This window comes from Marmota marmota, unplaced genomic scaffold, assembly GCF_001458135.2.
Source record: "Marmota marmota marmota unplaced genomic scaffold, marMar, whole genome shotgun sequence".
Classification (NCBI taxonomy): domain Eukaryota; kingdom Metazoa; phylum Chordata; class Mammalia; order Rodentia; family Sciuridae; genus Marmota; species Marmota marmota.
Genome location: NW_026000057.1, coordinates 32,487,947 through 32,505,790, shown reverse-complemented (window position 1 = coordinate 32,505,790; position 17,844 = coordinate 32,487,947). Strand labels below are relative to the sequence as shown.

The following is a 17,844-nucleotide window of genomic DNA, read 5'->3' as shown; positions in this document are numbered from 1 at the left end:
TTAGAACTTTGATGAAAATTGTATGCTGACAAATTATGGTATTATTTTCCAGAAACCAAGTTAAATTACTTAGTTTTACCTGACTTGCCCTTTTTCTTTCCTCAGGCATTTGGATTTAATCCTAAAGTTGACAACTATGTTGAGAAAGCAGTTGCTGTGTTTGGTGGATTTTACATATTTTTCTTTTTTGAAAGAACATTGAAGATGTTATTAAAGACATACGGTCAGGTAGATGGACTTTAAAGCATGTGATATGTTACCCTCTAAAACTCCTTAATGTGGGCAGGAATTTTGTTCTTAGAATTATGTTATTGGACTCCTGTATGTGAGGAGAATGAAAAGGTCAGTGTGTTGACAAGTATAAGAAAATACTTGATTCATATTGTAGAATTTGGAACAAGTACCAACAATTTAATGTCAAGTAACAGATGTGTATAATTTATATTCCATTCATATTCATCAAAACAGAGAAGCATATGTACCCTAACATGAAAAACAGAAGTGACAGAATCTAATAAATGAGAATACATTTAAACAGAGAGAGATGTTATAAATCTGAAAAGTGTGCATTACATAAGACCAGAAATAAAAAATGTTGTCTTTAAATGAAAATCAGTAAACTATTTGCTTGTCTGTGTGAGCTGTCTTTTTTTTCGTCTTATAACCTATTCATACTCCTTTTTTTATGTAGAATGATCATACTCACTTTGGAAATGACGACTTTGGTCCTCAAGAAAAAGTGCATCAACCTAAAACGTTACCTGCAATCAATGGTGTGACGTGCTATGCAAATCCTGCTGTCACAGAGCCTAATGGACATATTCATTTTGATAATGTCAGTGTAATCTCTCTCCAGGTATGTTGTGTTGATTTCATTTTTTCCTTTACTGTACTCTGTGCTTTTTACTATGCAAAGACTGCTGTGAATACCGTAGAGCCAGCATTTGTACATTTTGGTGTATCTGACTTCTTCCTATAAATATGAGGTAAGTAGAATGTGAGTCTGTATCTTTTCCCCACTTTCCTTCTACATATTTGCTCCAAACAAAGTGATTTAAAAAAGAAATTATGAATTACTTGGTGGTCTGGGGCTTCACTGGTCTCTAAGATTATTTAACTATACACGAGTCTCTCAATGAAGTTTTTACAAAGTATGCTCCAAATTCTCATTTGACAGGTGAAGACAGTGAAACTTAAGGTGTTAAATAACCTCTCCAGGTTTACTCAGCTAGTAAATGGCAGATTACCAGCTATAAAGATAAACACAACATAAACGTGTACCTTAAAAATGAAAAGAATAGCCAACTAAGAGGCGGAAATAGAAGAAAATAGATACCTGAAAGAGGTTATTGTGACAAATGACCTGAGTCTCCTTCTAGAAAGAAAACATGGTTGGTTGTGTACTTCTCCCTACCTGTGTGTTTGAAGAGACACTTTTGTGTTACTACAAACCAAAGAGAAAAATATTTTATGCAATGTAATGAATGATGCTTTAAACCAAAATTTTGCAAATAATATGAAAATGTTGAAATAATTTCTTTCCTTTTTTTTTTTTTTTGGTACAGGATTTAGTTACTTAGCCATTGAGCTACACTCCCAGTCCTTGTTTTTATTTATTTATTTTTTTATTAAGGACTCACTGATTTGCTGCTGATCTTGAACTTGCAATCCTCTTACCTCAGCCTCCCGAGTCTCTGGGATTTCAAATAATTTCTTATAATTGCAACAACAGTTATTAAAAGCTCAAGGACTATGTCTGGAACATTAGGTGAATTGCCTCATTTGTCCCTCATAGTCTAGGGTACAAGTCCATTATCATTAGAAGACTGGCTTAGAGAGATGACATTACAAATCTAAGAACACTCAGCTTCTAAGTGTCGAAGTGAGTGAGTACTGAGGCTATCTGCTGAAACCTATGGATTTCCTTCCTCATGTAACTCTACTAGAAACAAGATGACCACGTTAACTTTTAACTTAATAAATATTTATTTTTGGAGGGGGGAAAAAGATAATTTGGTTCAAGGATATTGCTTTCTGAAGATACAGTTTAATGCAGGGCATAGCAGAGAGAACTTAGAGAATGATAATAAAAACTTTTCCTTGTGCCTAGCATAGGGATGCATGCCTGTAATCCTAGTGGCTGGGAAGGCTGAGGCAGGAGGATACCAAGTTCAAAGCCAGCCTCAGCAACTTCGTAAGATCTTAAGCAACTTAGTGAGACCCTATTTCAAAATAAAAAATTTAAAAAAGGGCTGTGGATGTGGCACAGTGGTTACATGATCCTGAGTTCAATCCCTAGTACCAAAACCAAACAACAGCAGCAATAACAAAACAAACAAAAACAAAACCCAAAATGGAAAATCACAACCCCTTCCTTGCACTATATATCTTAATTCTATATGTATTATACAGACTTTTGGCAAATACTGGGTCATAGTGAAATCATGGTTGAACTCTGAAGGTGGTTCAGGAAGTGTCATTCAGTTATTTTGCTGGTTTAAACAATGATTAATAATCTTTCAGATACTAGATGGCAGAGGTGATACTCTGCCATGAAATTTGGAGCCCAACTTGAATTCTTACTCTGAGGGAGGGCTACAGTTCTGTGGAGAAAGAGCTTGAACTTGGTCCAAACTTGAACAAGTTCTCCATTGGAATACCCAAGTCCTGTTTCACAAAGCATGGAAGAGAAAGGGCTGTGGATTTAAAATATTTGGATGGCTGAGGACCTCCTTAACCATAGCAGAACCTCAGTGTGACCTCTCTGGAAAATCTGATGTCAGAACCATTCCTGCTCAGGAACTTACCAGGCTGAGTTACCTGCCAAATGTGCCTCAAGTGTCAGAGTGAGCTGAAAGGAATATTTTTATTTGCACAGGAGGATCTCCCAAAAGCTTTAGCTTCTTAAGAGGTTAATATGTATATTTTTTAACAAATAAATTGAACGGCTCAAAAGTTCAAATGTAGTTAAAGTTGTCAGTCTCCTGGTTTAGGACTAGCTATGCTGGATGACATGTTTATACTAAATCTAAGCACTCTTACAAAGGTGGGGTCCTAGACATGATCCTGTTTTAGGTACCATACGAATACAATCAAAAGGCTATTTTTGCTCTACTTCTGGCAGTAGTGTTGTGAACCGGATTTTCATTCATTTATTCAATAAGCATTTTAAAGTATCTGCTCTTATCCCAAACACTGGTGACTCAGAAGCAAACGAATTCCCATAGACCTCACAGTTTATTTGGTGGAAACAGACCATGTAGCAAAGAGTAAATCAAGAAAATATCAGACAGTAATAAGAATTTTGACAGAAATCAAATATGGTGATGTGAGAGGGGCATGAGGGGGCTTCTTTTTATTGACTGGTCAGGAAAGATCCCTAAAGAGGTCAGCAGAGAATTGGATAAAGAGGAAGAACTAGTCACACAAGTATCTGAGAAGAGAATGTTCAAAAAACTTTGGGAGAAATTAAACAGGGCACTTAGAAGAGAACTGGCAGGTGAATGATGTGGAATTTCCCAATATCAACACTGCAAGCCAGGGGCCCAATTCCTTCAATATATTGAATGAAAAAAACTGTGGGATCGTAAATCTATGTAAACTACCAATCTACTGAAAGAATAAAATGAACTAGACTTCTGGAAATATACTCCCAGGAATAAGAGGTCAACTGAAGCAGAGACAGTGCATGCTTGGATAGCAGCCGTGTACCCGGCCTTGAGATGAAATGCAAAAGTGATACTGAGACCAGTTTTTTTTTGTTGTTGTTGTTGTTAATATTGGGGAATGAACCCAGAGGGCATTTAACCACTGGGTCACACCCCCAGCCCTTTTAATTTTTTAAATTTTGGGACAGGGTCTCACCAACTTGCTTAGGGCCTCGCTAAGTTGCTGAGGGTGGACTTGACTTGTGATCCTCTTGCCTCAGCCTCCCTAGTTGCTGGAATTATAGGTGTGTGCCACTGTGCCTGGACTACACCAGTTCTTAAGAAAACTGTTTTCTGGACATTTCATTGGAGGAAGAGTCTTAAAGGAAGCAAGATTTTACAAATTAAGCAACATACTACTCTTTTATTTTCTTTTGATTGTATAAAACAGGAAAAGGAATGGAATCCAAGGAACAATGTATATTAAAGTTCTAGATATTGCTTCAAGAGACAGTAGGTTTTATAATATAAATGATGGTGATTTTAATAATAAAATTAAAATAGTTTCTTATATTTTTGTATGATAAAATAATTTAACCTATGTGATGGGAGTCTAAGCGAAGCTTTAAGAATTTTGTTGACAATTTTAGTTGCTACTGTTTCAACTAAAGCTGAAGTTTTTTTTTTCAAATTTAATAAAGTAAGAAACAACTTAAATATTGTAAGAAAAGTAGTCTAATTTGGCATCGCTACAAATAGAGCATGAATTATGTAGTAAATCTAGATTTTAACAGTACAATTCTTGATTTTTCTGAAATGTAGGAAGAACAAAAGAAATGTTATAGAATAAATAAAATATATGAAATAGGGATGTCATTATTTTATTATTCAGCCAAACAATTTGGCCCATCACAGAAGAGTCTTTATGCAAGAATGTTACATTTAGTGGTCTTTGGTATTTTGTCTTTGATTAGTCATATAAAAATGATAGCTTTACACAATTTAAAAAATTTGTTCTCATGGATGCATTTAACAATTTTGCAGCTTGATTTGAACTTAAGTATTTAGACAGATGACATGAGATTCCTTAGTACCCCTGCTCCAGACTCAGTAAATGAGAGGTGTCGCAGTCCGTGTGGTGTGTGCATGTGTCTGTGCAGAGCTAGGGTACCCAGGGGGCATGCGTGTTTGTGGGGAAAGGTGAGGGGAAGAGGAGGAAGAGGGGGAGTACAGGATTTTATTTCTCCAGTTATTCAATTATTGTCACAAGATAATGTGTCACATCACACCCTGTTATGTCGCTTTGTTCTTTGTTCTGACTTTCCTACATAGCCATGTGGAATATTCATTTCAGTGGTACATAAGCAGTTAGGTGGGGTTTCCCCCCTTTGCTCCACAGCTTTTGATGGACTGTATTTACCAGATGAAGATTCCCCAGGAATGGTATGGTCTTTGAAGGGAAGTGTTAGCTCTTCAGGGCTATGGGAGGGACAGTGCAGCTTATTCCTCCAGAAGTCTGTAATCAGTCTCCTTATGAAATCTTTTGTGCTTTCATTTAAGAATAGATGATGATAAGAATGTGATATGATATACCTGTTTTTCTAATAAAAGAAAAATTAATTCAGCCATTTCTTAGAAGTTGACTATCGGGAATTTTATGTTTAAAATTGAGGTGCAGTGAAGTGGAATTTAGTTGTTAAGTGTGGTGATGCTAGGGAGACTTACTTTGTCAATAACTCATATTAAGCAATACTTTTCAAATATAAAAAGAACATTTTTGAGGTGTTTGGGTCTCTGTGAGAGTGTTACAGTTTAAACACATAGTAATTCCTTCAGCAAGTATTTATCAAATATGTGATATATACTTGGCACTGATCTAAGTACTGTTAATCTATCAGTGGGACAGAATCAATAAACTTTCTGCCCTTGATAACAGAAATATGATATATTTTACATATTAAAGCAAAAAATTCATACGTATATAAACACACACATATACACACATTTTAATGTATATGCATATACACATATGTATATATACATGTATATTTAAGTATGAGGTTGATTTGAAACTGATTGGAACGTCTGTGCACATACATGTGGGTCTTGATTACTATTCTTTTGAGTAGTTTGGTTTTCCTTCATTTTTACCTGGTGGTAAGAAAGCTGGAGTATTCTTTCCTGGCTGCTTGTGTTGGGAAGTGGGAAGGAAAAGGGGGTTGGGACACTAACAATATTTGACTATGTGCCCCTGTCTCCAGCACTGAACTTGACTTCAGCCTTCAGCTTGCTTTGAGTTCTCGCATACTCTGGTTCAGTTTCCCCAAAGGATAAATCTCCATTCAATCATTCGTAATGCCTGCCTTGCAGCCCTTGGCTGGAAAAGAAAGATCTGAGGTTCTAACTGCTTCTGAAATTAACTTGCAACCAATTCTCTTATTTTTAGTTTCATTCTTTAGCCTCTACCTTCAGCAGTACTTGGTGCTTCCAATCACTAAACTTTTCTGCAGTTCTGGGGCCAGCATCGCTTTGCTTCTTGTTGATTTTTTTCATCTGTGAAGAAAAGAGTTCATCCTTCTCTTTTCATCTTCTCCCATAATTAACCACCAACAACAAAAATACAAATTTACTTAAGAAGTGATTTTTACAGCTTGTTCGATGGGTGCTTGCAGAGGAGGATGGTACAACTGGATAGTCAGGAGGGACTCTGGGCAGGTCCCTTTGTGGGTGGAATCTGCTCTCACCAGGTCCACCTGGGTGCTCCTTTGCCCTCTGGGGGCCATTTAATCCACCTCTCCTCTAAGTGGTGCTAATGTCGTGAAAATGGTGCCTGGATCCCTCCAAATTGAGCACACACTTCACTGATGGTAGCTATTCTTTTATTCATCTCTATTAACACCTTCCCACATCTTCAATAAAAACTGGTCTAATTTTTTTTAATGCTCCACAAAGTTCCTACTTCAGTGAGGACCCGAGATCCCTATTTGTAATCTCTGGGAACTTGGATTATTTCCATTGTATAAATGTGGAAACTGACATCCAGAGAAGTTAAGTAACTTACCCAAGGGCAAAAAGGTAGAAAGAAAGGATTTAAACCAAGACATTCTGTATTCTCAGTGTGTGGCTGACCATTGCCCCCTGATCTATGTCTGTTGTTGACTAGTTTTTATGTACTCCCTCCTCCTCCTCTTCATCTCCCCAAATGCTTAATCATGTATAATTTTTAAACTCATTGCCTATTCTCTGAACTTTCTCTTTGGAATACAAGTGATTCATCTGGGCAGCCTTCTGTATTTGTAACTTTCATTCCCTCTTTTTCTGAGCTATTCCTGTCGTTACTATTTGAGCACTTCTTACTGATTAAATGCTTGGAATAGGAAGGCAAATTTTTCAGGAACCCATTCCTTTCCTGTTGCATCAGGGAAGTCTCACCAGGTGGTCTCAGTGGCCCAGTACTGTCTTGTGGCTATCACTGTCCTGGTGTTCCCTCTGAATCTCCTTGCTCTTGAGCAGCTGCTGGGTATGGAGAAGAAGCTAAGAGGCCTTGGAGTTCCACAGTCCAGTGTTCACATCTTAGCAATAAGTTATATTGTGTGATTTGGGGACAGTTAACAACTCGGAGCCGTCGTTTGCTTATTGGTTAAGTGAGGAGCAAAAATTCTTAACTACTCAATTTTTGTGAAAATCAAATGGTTTATTATGGGCTGACCATGCAACATAGTGTGGACATATTGCACACATGTGATAAATTTATGTCTTCCTGCTTCTTCCATTTACTTTTTTTTCTTTTATTGTTTTTTATCATAGTCATCTCATCAAGACCTGTCTCTTCACCTTTCACTCCTCTGGGAATAACTTCAACTTTAAATGTTAAGTATATACAGATTATCCTCTGAAGATGGCTTCTGGTACTAAACCTCACAGATGTTTGAATTCGTTTGTATATTTTCCCTCTTAGATATAATAATACAACAAGAAGATAAAAATATACAGAATTCTGTGTCTTCTCATCTCTGTTATTTGTCTTTCTTACAATTTGAATACTTTTCCTAGAAAGTAAAGTGATTTTTGAAACTTGTAGCTAATTTAGTAAAGATAACCTTCTGAATATAGATGCTTGCCAGCCTGCCATTGATCTGTCAGATATATTAAAGGAATTTGGAACATTAACTCTCACTTAATGGAACAGAACTTTAAAGTCTAATTTAATTTACCACTTGAATGATGATATTATCAGGCTTTGCACCAGATTCTCTGACAGAGTTGTCTAACTCTGCACCCAATAAGTCCAGTTATATCTGTCACAATCTGACACATTTAGTTTATTTGAAAGAACATGAAGTAATAATGCCTTGATTATGTATGAAAGATGTTTGTCACATAGTTGAAATAATTGGGGCACATCACATCTCTTAAAATTGAATTAAGGATTATAGTTGGTACTGTTAATTTTTAAAATCTGGGTATAGAAATGTTATAACAGTTTAATTGTAGAGATGAAAAATTTAATGGTGCAAAATATAAAAGTGGTAGTTGAAAGGTCAGATAGAACAGGGTCAGGAGGAATGAAGTCTGTCTGCTGTGACTCCTTGCATCAGATAATTATTTGGTCAGCTTGGACCTCCCCATTCTTGTCCTCATAAAGATGTCAATGCATGTGAAGTTCATAGAGAAGACATTAGTTCCACCAACTCACAGGCCAGCTAGGATAATCAAATGAGATTATGTGTATGAAGGTGCTTTAGAAGATTCCAAATCTGTACTGTTTTGTCTGTATGAAGGATGGAGAGTTGCTTACAGGCCTCAGTCAGGGATTGCTTTTGTTACCTTGGGAAAAGGCAACATTTTAGTTAAATGTTGGAAGCCATGTATGAACTATGGATTTTGTTTGGGCCATTAAGGCAGGGAAGTTGTTTTTCTGGGAACTCCTAAGTGAAATTCCCTGGTTGAGAAAGCCCAGATCACACTGGCCCCCTGCCGTAGCTCACAGCCCTAGGATCAAACACAGCTGCCAGGAGATGGGTGTAACCTGCCAAGCACTGAACAGCCTGTTTTTCTGAGGAAACTCCTTACTGATTCCCCTTGGTGTGTACCTCTATAGATAAAGAATTCCTGGGCTTTCCTCTTTGTTAGGCTCAGACACATAAGGTCTATCCTCCCAAGCGCCCCCATTTCAATTAATTTCCTGTTTATTTCTTAATATTACTTTCATAGCTTTTATTTTGCAGCTGGCCCACACCTCTGATAGTTACCCCTTCTCTGCTCATGCAGGATGTGGGCAGAAATCACGCATCTGGCTCCTGTTTAAGTTAATCATGCAATAAACATTTAAATGGTTAATATTTTTATGGAGCTTATTTAATTCATTGATATGTGCATTCAGATCTATACTAACATAACTAAAATGTTGTGAAAATTTGAGTTCTGGATGTAACTTGGAAACTTAAGTTTTTCTTTTCCCTCTCGCTCTCTCTCTCTCTCTCTCTCACACACACACACACACACACACACACATGATTTTTGTTGAATAAATGAATATCTTGAAATAAAAAGGAAAAAAAAAAAGAACAGTTATTCAAAGACAAGATAGTCCTAGATAGGCCTTCCCTATTTCCCTAGAAATTGCCAGAGAAACTTTGACCAATTTCTTTTCTCTCTCTCTCTCTCTCTCTCTCTGTGTATATATATACATACACACACACACACATATATTAACCTAAGAATCTTTAAAATTGCATTTGGAGAATGTAACTCAAATGGACAGAAACTTTTGGTACATATTATCAGGATAAGACTCCAAATACTTCTTGATTTCCAACTCGATGTATGAAATGCAGAAAAAGAGAGAGAGAACAGGATCTATTCTGGACAGACTGGACCAACTCTGGATAATGTCCAGTTAGTAGTGATTGCTCTTGGCAAGAGTTGGTCTGCTGGGGTTGAAAGACCAAAAATGAGTATATGAGCCTGGGTTACAGAAAAAAAATTATGGTGTCATTAGCAGAAATGAGAGAAGCAGGTAGAGAGTCCTAGAGAGGTAGGAAGAAGAGGAAAGACAATTTTCTCCAGATAAATGTTTTTATTGAGGCAAAGTATACTCACAGGAAGATGCGCACACCATCATTGCAGGGCTCTCTAAATGTTACAAAGTGAGTATGCCTGTATAACCATCAGCTGGACCATGAAACAGATTATCACCTGCAATTCAGAGGACTCACTTGAGCCCCTCTGTGGTCATTATGTCCTTTTGTTTTCACACCTAATATTATGGAATAGTTTTTCATAGAGAATATAATCTTTTTATCTGCCTTCTATTGCTCAATATTATATTTATTTATTTATTTTTATTGGTCATTCTTTAATCAATATTATGTATATAAAATTAATTTTTACTACTGCCTGGGATGGTTGTTTTATTTTCATTGCTTTATAGCATTCAATTATGCATATATTTCACTAATATTATTTTCATGAATTCAATCTTCCCATATCTATTCATGCTTTTATATTTTATATATAGCTCTACAACCATAAACAACATATTGTGTTATTTTACATTTTGATACTAAAAAACACTTTGATACTTACACATGTCTTATTGTGTCTGTGGGTGAAAGTTTGTCTAGGACTGAGGCTAGGGTCATAATAGTATTTGAGGCAGAACAATTCTGAGTATGAAAATATCCCATGTATTGTAGGAAGTTAGGCATTTATGACAGAGTTTTCTGTCCTTTTAAGTATATAGTACCACTTTGTGTGCACAGATGAGTCATTAATTTGTTTTATGTAGTGAATGACATAAGGCATTAGGGCTTAATCGTCTGTGAGAAAGGTTGGGATATAGTGAGATGTGTAAGAAATGGGTCACAGACTATGGACATATTTAATTTTACTGAGTAATAACAAATTATTCTTCAAACTATCATATTTATTGACCTTCTGATCAGCAAAAAAGAGGAAGTCACATTTCCTCCACATCTTTAACAATACTTGGAAATTTCAGAGTTAAAAAAAATTTTCTTGACAATTTAATGAGTATGAAATAGTATCCTTTTGCAATTTATCTTTGAATATTTCTGATTTTTGGTAAAGTTGAGCATCTTTTTATGTACTAATTGGCCATGTTTACTTTTATGTTTCCTGTTTTATGTTTTACTTTTATGTTTTCCTGTATTATTTATCTTTGGTTGATCTGTCTTTTTTCTTAGTAATTTGTGTTAAAGCAGACTTATTCTAACATTTGTTAAAACTATGAAGGAAGACTTTATTTAAGACTGTTGTAATAGAGTTCTACTCTATGGTGAAAGGGGAGAGAGATTAGATTCAATTCCAAATACAGCAAAGACAGCCGTGCATTTATTGTTTATTAGCAGAGTGCATGTGTTTATGTGTGTGGGGTCAGTATTGGAAAATTGCTAATAGGAGACATCAAGGGGAGAAGTGCTTTGTCAAACCAACTTAGAATTCTTGCTGAGGGCAAGCCAGGGTGATCAGACATCATCTGTGGGCAATGAGGAATGTTAGCAGATATTGAGGGAGATCAAATATCAAGAGTGGGAAATTCTTGATGAACTAATTCAGCAGGATTCTTGCTACAACTGGGAGCCCAAGATTGAGATCTAATAAGACAAGAGGGTCAGAGGAGTTTAATTCAGCTTGATCAATGAGAAAGTCTTTGTCATTTTCTTCCATATCAATATAATTTTTGGGATTTTTATTGATATTGTGTTGAACTTGGAACTCAGTTGAGGGACAGCTGACATCTTTATGCTATTTCAGATTTTCTATGTTTTATAATCCATTCTTAAGTATTTTTAAAAATGTTCTATTGATATACTCTATATCTTTACTGGTCTCATAAATGATATATTTTTCCTGTTATATTTCTTAATTGATAATTATTGATATGTAGTATGCTGGTTTTATTTATTTCCACATATCTTTATTGAGATAAAATTGAAGTATAATAACATGCACATATTTGAAGTATGCAATTTGATCAGTTTTGACATGTTCTTGACACTTATGTAACTAACATAATCAATATGAAAAAGCAATTTCATTACTTTTTTAAAAACTTTGAAATCGTGCAGACTGTGTTTCCTGCATGATTTATTTTGTTAGAAATCAATCACCTTAAGATATATAGTACCCCACTTCCACATGTCAATTACTTCAAAATTAAATGGCATACTTATAAATATCTCACAGGTTAAGGAATAAAGCACAAGAAAAGTAAATAAAAAGTGCTTTGAACGAAGTGGTAATAAATGCTTATTGTTTCTGGGATAAAACAGTATACAGATGAACATTTATAACTTAAAGTACTTTTATCAGAAAGAGGGTAGATTACCAATCAAATTATTTTCAAATTAGGAAGTAGGAAGGAAAAAATAAGAGTAGGAGCAGAAATGTGTGAAATAGAGAAGATATAATACAGTTAAAAGTTGATAAAAATCAAACACATCTAATCAAGAAAAAAGCAAGAACATAAAAATTAATTTCAATGGAAAGGGAGCTAACAAAATAACCCTACAGATGCTAAAAGTATATTATGGTAATATTACAATTGCATGCCCATATATGTAATAGCTTACATAACATGGTCTATATTAGAGAAGGATCCATGTGCTGCTGAGAAGAAAGTGTATTCAGCCATTATAGATAAAATATTATATATATGTCTGTAAAGTCTAAATCAGCAATTGTATTTTTTAATTCCATTGTTTCTTTACTTTGTTTGGAGGATCTATCCAGCAGTGACAGAGGCGTGTTAAAATTACCCAGTATTATGTGTTGTGATCTACTTGATTCTTGAAACTGAAGATGGTTTGTTTGATACATGTAGATGCGCCTTTGTTTTGGGCATAAATATTTATGATTGTTATGTCTTATTGATGCATAGTTCTCTTAAGCAGTATGAAATGTACTCTGTTCCTTCTGATTAATATCCATTTGAAGTCCACTTTATCTGATATAAGGATAGAAACCACTGTTTGCTTATGAGATCCATGTGAATGATATATTTTTTATGCATCCTTTCACCTTAATTCTTTGAATGTCTTTGCCTATGAGGCGTGTCTCTTGAAGACAGCATATTGTTGGGTCTTGCTTTCTAATCCAATTTGCTAGTCTATGTCTTTTGATTGATGGGTTTAGGCCATTTACATTCAATGTTGTTATTAAGAAATGGTTTTTATTCCATTCCATTTTGATATATTTCTGGTTTTTACTCTGAATTAGTTTTTCTTTTGATTGACTATTCTTCTAGTGTAATTTCTCCTTTTTCTGGTTTTCACTTTTTTTTCTTTTTTTATTGGTTGCTCAAAACATTACAATGATCTTGACATATCATATACCATACATTTGATTCAAATGGGGTATGAATTCTTATTTTTCCCACGTGTACAGATTGCAGGATCACATTGGTTATACAGCCACGTTTATACATACTGCCATGTTCACTTCTTCTTTATGAAATGTTTATTGAGAATGTTTTGTAGTGTAGGAAAACAGGATAAACATGGGAAAAACAAGATGTTTGGAGCTGGGGAGGCTACACCCTCCTGTGAGTGCTGCATTTGAACCTAGGACTGGGAGCTAAGGTAGGGCATCAGCTTTGATTTGAGCAATCTGCAACTGGTGGATTTACACCAGGAGTTCTCAGGAACTTGTCCCCCTGCCTTGTGATAGCTCAAACAAACCCATAACTCATACATGGTTGCAGCCACAAAACCCTCTCTCAGTGGTGGAATATCCAGTAGCTCTTGAAAGAGTAGATGACCTGGTGCAAAGTTGTGTGATCATATGTCAGGTTTATAAGCACTTATCAATCTATGAGCGTGTTTTCTGTGAAGGCAAGGTAGGGTGCATTTTGAGGATTCAAAAATAGACGAATTACTTGAGTTCAGGTACAGTTTATAGCCAAGAGTTATACTGAAGAATATGACTCTTCTATTCTTCCAAAATAGACAAGTAGGACAAGATTTCTATGACAGTTTCTCAGAGAACAACACTAAACAGCACATTCAAACACAGGATATAAAGGTGGTTGGGTTGAATTTTAAAAAGTAATTAGGTGAACAAGTACTAATTTATACACTTATGAGGTATAGTGTAATGTTCTCATATATTTATACATATGTGTATAGTGTCATAGTTTGTTTTTGTTGCTATAATAGAATATCTAACACTAGGTAATTTATAAAGGAAAGAGTCTTATTTTGGCACATGGTTCTAAAGGCTGGGAGGCCCAGGGTTGAGGGGTCATATTAGGTGAGATCTTTATTTCTTGTGGGGATTGCAGAGTCCTGAGGTGGCACAGGGCATCATATGGCAAAGGAACATGCATACAAAGGACAGAACCAAACTGGCTTTTATGACAGATGCCCTCTGGAGAGAATTCATTAACTCATTAATTGATAAGTGGATTAATCAATTCACAAGGGCTGTTCTCATGACCCATTCATCTCTTAAAGGTCGTACTTGGTTTCCTCTCCTAATACCTCACGATGGGAATGAGGATTAAATTTCAACAGGAATTGTGCTGGGGGCATTCAAAGAATTGCAAATACATTATCATTAACTCTGATTGTGATGCTGAGCAACAGAACTCCAAAACTTATTTCTCCTGTCTAACAGGAACTGTAACCACATGTACTTCTGTTCTTTGTGTCTCACATGTCTGTGGAACAGTGATTCTGGTACCACCCCAGACTCTGGTAACACTATTCTATCCTATCCTATCCTATCCTATCCTATCCTATCCTATTCTATTCTCTGTTGTTATAAGGTTAACTTCTTTAGATTCTGGGCATAAGTGAGATCATGCAGTATTTGATGACTGAAACTGTGGGCTAGTGAGAGGTATAGAGGATATTTAGGAAATTTTGTGGTGTGTGTGTATCTGTGTATGCACAAGTCTACACATCCTGTACAACTCCTTCCCTGGTGTTTTTCCAAAGGCTTTGGCAACAAATATATAAATTTTCAATATTTTTAAACCCAGGTTCTATTAGTTTTGATGGAATTATTATGCTGCATTGTATGATAAGAAACAAAAAGGCTCAATCTAGTAAACAGAGGAAAAGACTATCTCTATTGAGATGATCATGTGATTCTTGTACTTAATTCTACTTATGTGGTAAATTACATTTATTGATTTGTGTATATTGAATCAACCTTGCATCCTTGGGATGAAACCTTCTTGATTGTGGTATATTATCTTCTTAATGTGTCTTTGAATGTGATTTTCCAATATTTTATTAAGGATTTTTGCATTTGTGTACATTAGGATTTTGGTCTGAAGTTTTCGTTCCTTGAAGTGCCTTTGTCTGGTTTTGTATCAGGGTGAAACTGGCTCCACAGAATTAATTTGGTGTTTTTATATCCTTTCTATTTCATGGAATAATTTAAGGATGATTCATGTTAGTTTTTCTTAAAAGATCTGGTAGAACTAAGTTGAGAATTCTTCTGGTCCTGAGCTTTTCTCTTCTGGAAGGCTTTAATTGCTGCTTCAGTGTCAAAGCTTGATATTAGTCTGTTTATGTTTTCTACATTCTCTTGGTTCAATTTTGGTAGATCATATGTGTTGAGAAATTTGTCAATATATTGTAGAGTTTCAAGTTTATTGGATTATAAATTTTAAAAATAGTTTCTAATGATCCTTTGGACTTCAGAAGTGTCTGTGGTGATTTCTCCTTTTTCATCTCCATTTTTTTTTTAATGTTTATTTTTTAATTATCGGCAGACACAACATCTTTCTTTGTACGTGGTGCTGAGGATCGAACCCGGGCCGCACGCATGCCAGGCGAGCGCGCTACCGCTTGAGCCACATCCCCAGCCCTCCATTTTGTTTATTTGGGTCTTTCTTTCTTTTGGTTAGTTTGACTAAGGGTTTATCAATCTTGTTTATCTTTTCAAAGAACTAATTCTTTATTGCACTGATCTTTTGTTTTTCTTTTTTATCCTCAAATTCATTAATTTAGGCTCTGATTTTAATTATTTCCTGTATTCTATTATTTTGGAATTAATTTGTTCTTCTTTTCTAGGGCCTTGAAGTGGTAACATTATTTGGAATCTTTTTTTTTTTTTAATGTGGGCATTCAATGCTATAAATTTTCCTTTTAGAACTTCCTTCATATTGTCCCAGAGATTTGGATATGTTTTATATCTGTTCTTATTTGTTTCTAAGAATTTTGTATTTCTCTCATGATTTCTTCTATGATCCATTCCTCATTGAAATGTATTATTTAATTTCCAGGTTAAGATGTTTTCTGTTTTTTATCTTCTTATTGGTTTCTAATTTCATTCCATTTTGATCTGATAGGATGCAAAGAATTTTCAGTTTTTTTAATTTGATAAGACCTGTTTTTTGTCCTAAAATACTAGAAGATTCCATGAGCCACTGAGAGGAAAGTGACTTTGGTTGTTTAAGGATAAAATATTTTATAGGTGCATTTAGGTCTATTTGTTTAATAGTACTTTTCAGTTCTGAAGGGTGTTTACATTACTTAAGTCTGAATGACATATTGATGAGAGAGGTATGTTGAAATATTATCATATTGGTGTCTATTTGATTCTTTATTTTGATTAGGGTTTGTTTTACATATATAGGTACACTGACATTTTGGGCATAAGTATTTATAATCATTATATCATTTTGTTTGATGATTCCCTTAACCAGTATGAAGTGACCGTCTTTGTCTCTTCTGATTAACTTTGGCTTAAAGTCCTTTGTTAGATATGAGAGTAGCTACTCCTAGGGAGGGTCCAGGCTAAGAAACAAGTAGAAATTCTAATTGGCTTACCTCTAAATGTGACCTTTGATTTTTCTTGTCACTTTAAAAAAATTCTATCCTTATTGTATATTTTAGGCATTTTAATTGGAATGTGTTTTGGAGAGGATCTTTTTTGATCTTGCCTATTTGGGCTTCTAAATATCTCTTGTATTTCTATCTCATTCCTAAGGCTTTAAAAATTTTTGATACTATTTTATTGAAAAGGTTTTCCATTCCTTTAGTGTGTATTTTGGTGCCTTCTTTTATGCCCATACTTCTTACATTTGGTCTCAATGTTCTCTCAGATTATTTTGAATATTCTGGTTGTAGTCTCATAACATCTTTTGTTTATTGTTGACTTTATTTTCAAGATTATATACTTTATCTATGAGGCCTGAGAATATGTCTTCTAAACCATGCCAAGGTGGGGAGATTTTTTATTGTCTTCCTGATTTGGATTTCATCAGGATTTTGGACCTTTAGAAGATGCCTTTCACTCCTCTGCTTTGCCTCTAAGTTTCCCTGGTGTAGAGATGGTGATTATACTAGCTCACTTTGGATATAATTCTAGGAAGCCCTTACAAATCTTTGGTGTATCCAGGTATTTACCAGCTTTCTATTGAATAAGAGGCAATGGTCCCCAATTGTTTGTGACTTAGAAGCCAAGTTTTCCCTGTTAGGGAATGCAGTGTTGTGTGTCCTCCTGAAGAAAAAATTTCATGTATCCAGTACTGTCAGATCCAGTGTGGGAATCCCCATGTATATTTCAGAGTATGCAGGGTGTGATATTCTAAGGTAGAGGTATTGCAGTCTGTTTGATGTGGCACTGGGTGGCCTGGGGAGAGGGAATATTACAGCTGTCTCATCTGGAATGCAAAAGTTGCAGGTTTTTGGAGTTTTATGTGGGTACACTGAGTGTTGGCTGGAGTTTCTGGGTTGCTTCTCTATAAGCCTCTTTGTGGGGTATATAGCCACCGTGTATATGTGAAGTTCTTTGCTGGTGACTTGGCATCATCTTCAGGAATTGCCTTTTTAGGGTTCATGAGTATGAATGAGAATTGAGTTAATCAGCAACTTTGGGACTTGCAGTTGTAGACTTTCCTAGAGATGCTTGGGCACAGAAGCTAGTTCCCTGGTTATTATGGCTTTCTCCCCAATCAGTGCTTGTTAATCCAGCCCAGAGGCATGAGTCTGTGAGCTTGGAGGGTGCTGTATTTGCTGGTTGTTTCTTTCAGGCACAGGAGGGCAGGGTGCAGGGCTCAGGGCTGTCACTGATTACTGTGGGACACCGTACACCTGCTCCCCAGAGACATACAGTTTGCAGGCTATCTGCAACAGTAGAGCTTGTGAATGCAGGCTCTCTGTGAGTGGTCTTTGGCTTAGAAACCTCCCCCCTGGCTGATGTAGATCACTAGAGA

The 17,844-nt window shown here is 35.7% G+C and overlaps 1 protein-coding gene across 3 annotated transcripts in view; it reads left to right on the top strand.

Moving 5' to 3' along the window:
- Nucleotides 1-17,844, top strand: part of Slc39a8 (solute carrier family 39 member 8) — a 72,965-nt gene that overhangs the window by 33,820 nt on the left and 21,301 nt on the right. For all 3 annotated transcript variants that reach the window (XM_048813665.1, XM_048813666.1, XM_015484600.2), the window contains 2 exons: nucleotides 106-228; nucleotides 692-856. In XM_048813665.1, the coding sequence (XP_048669622.1) occupies nucleotides 106-228; nucleotides 692-856 (288 nt within the window). The remainder of the gene's footprint in view (nucleotides 1-105; nucleotides 229-691; nucleotides 857-17,844) is intronic.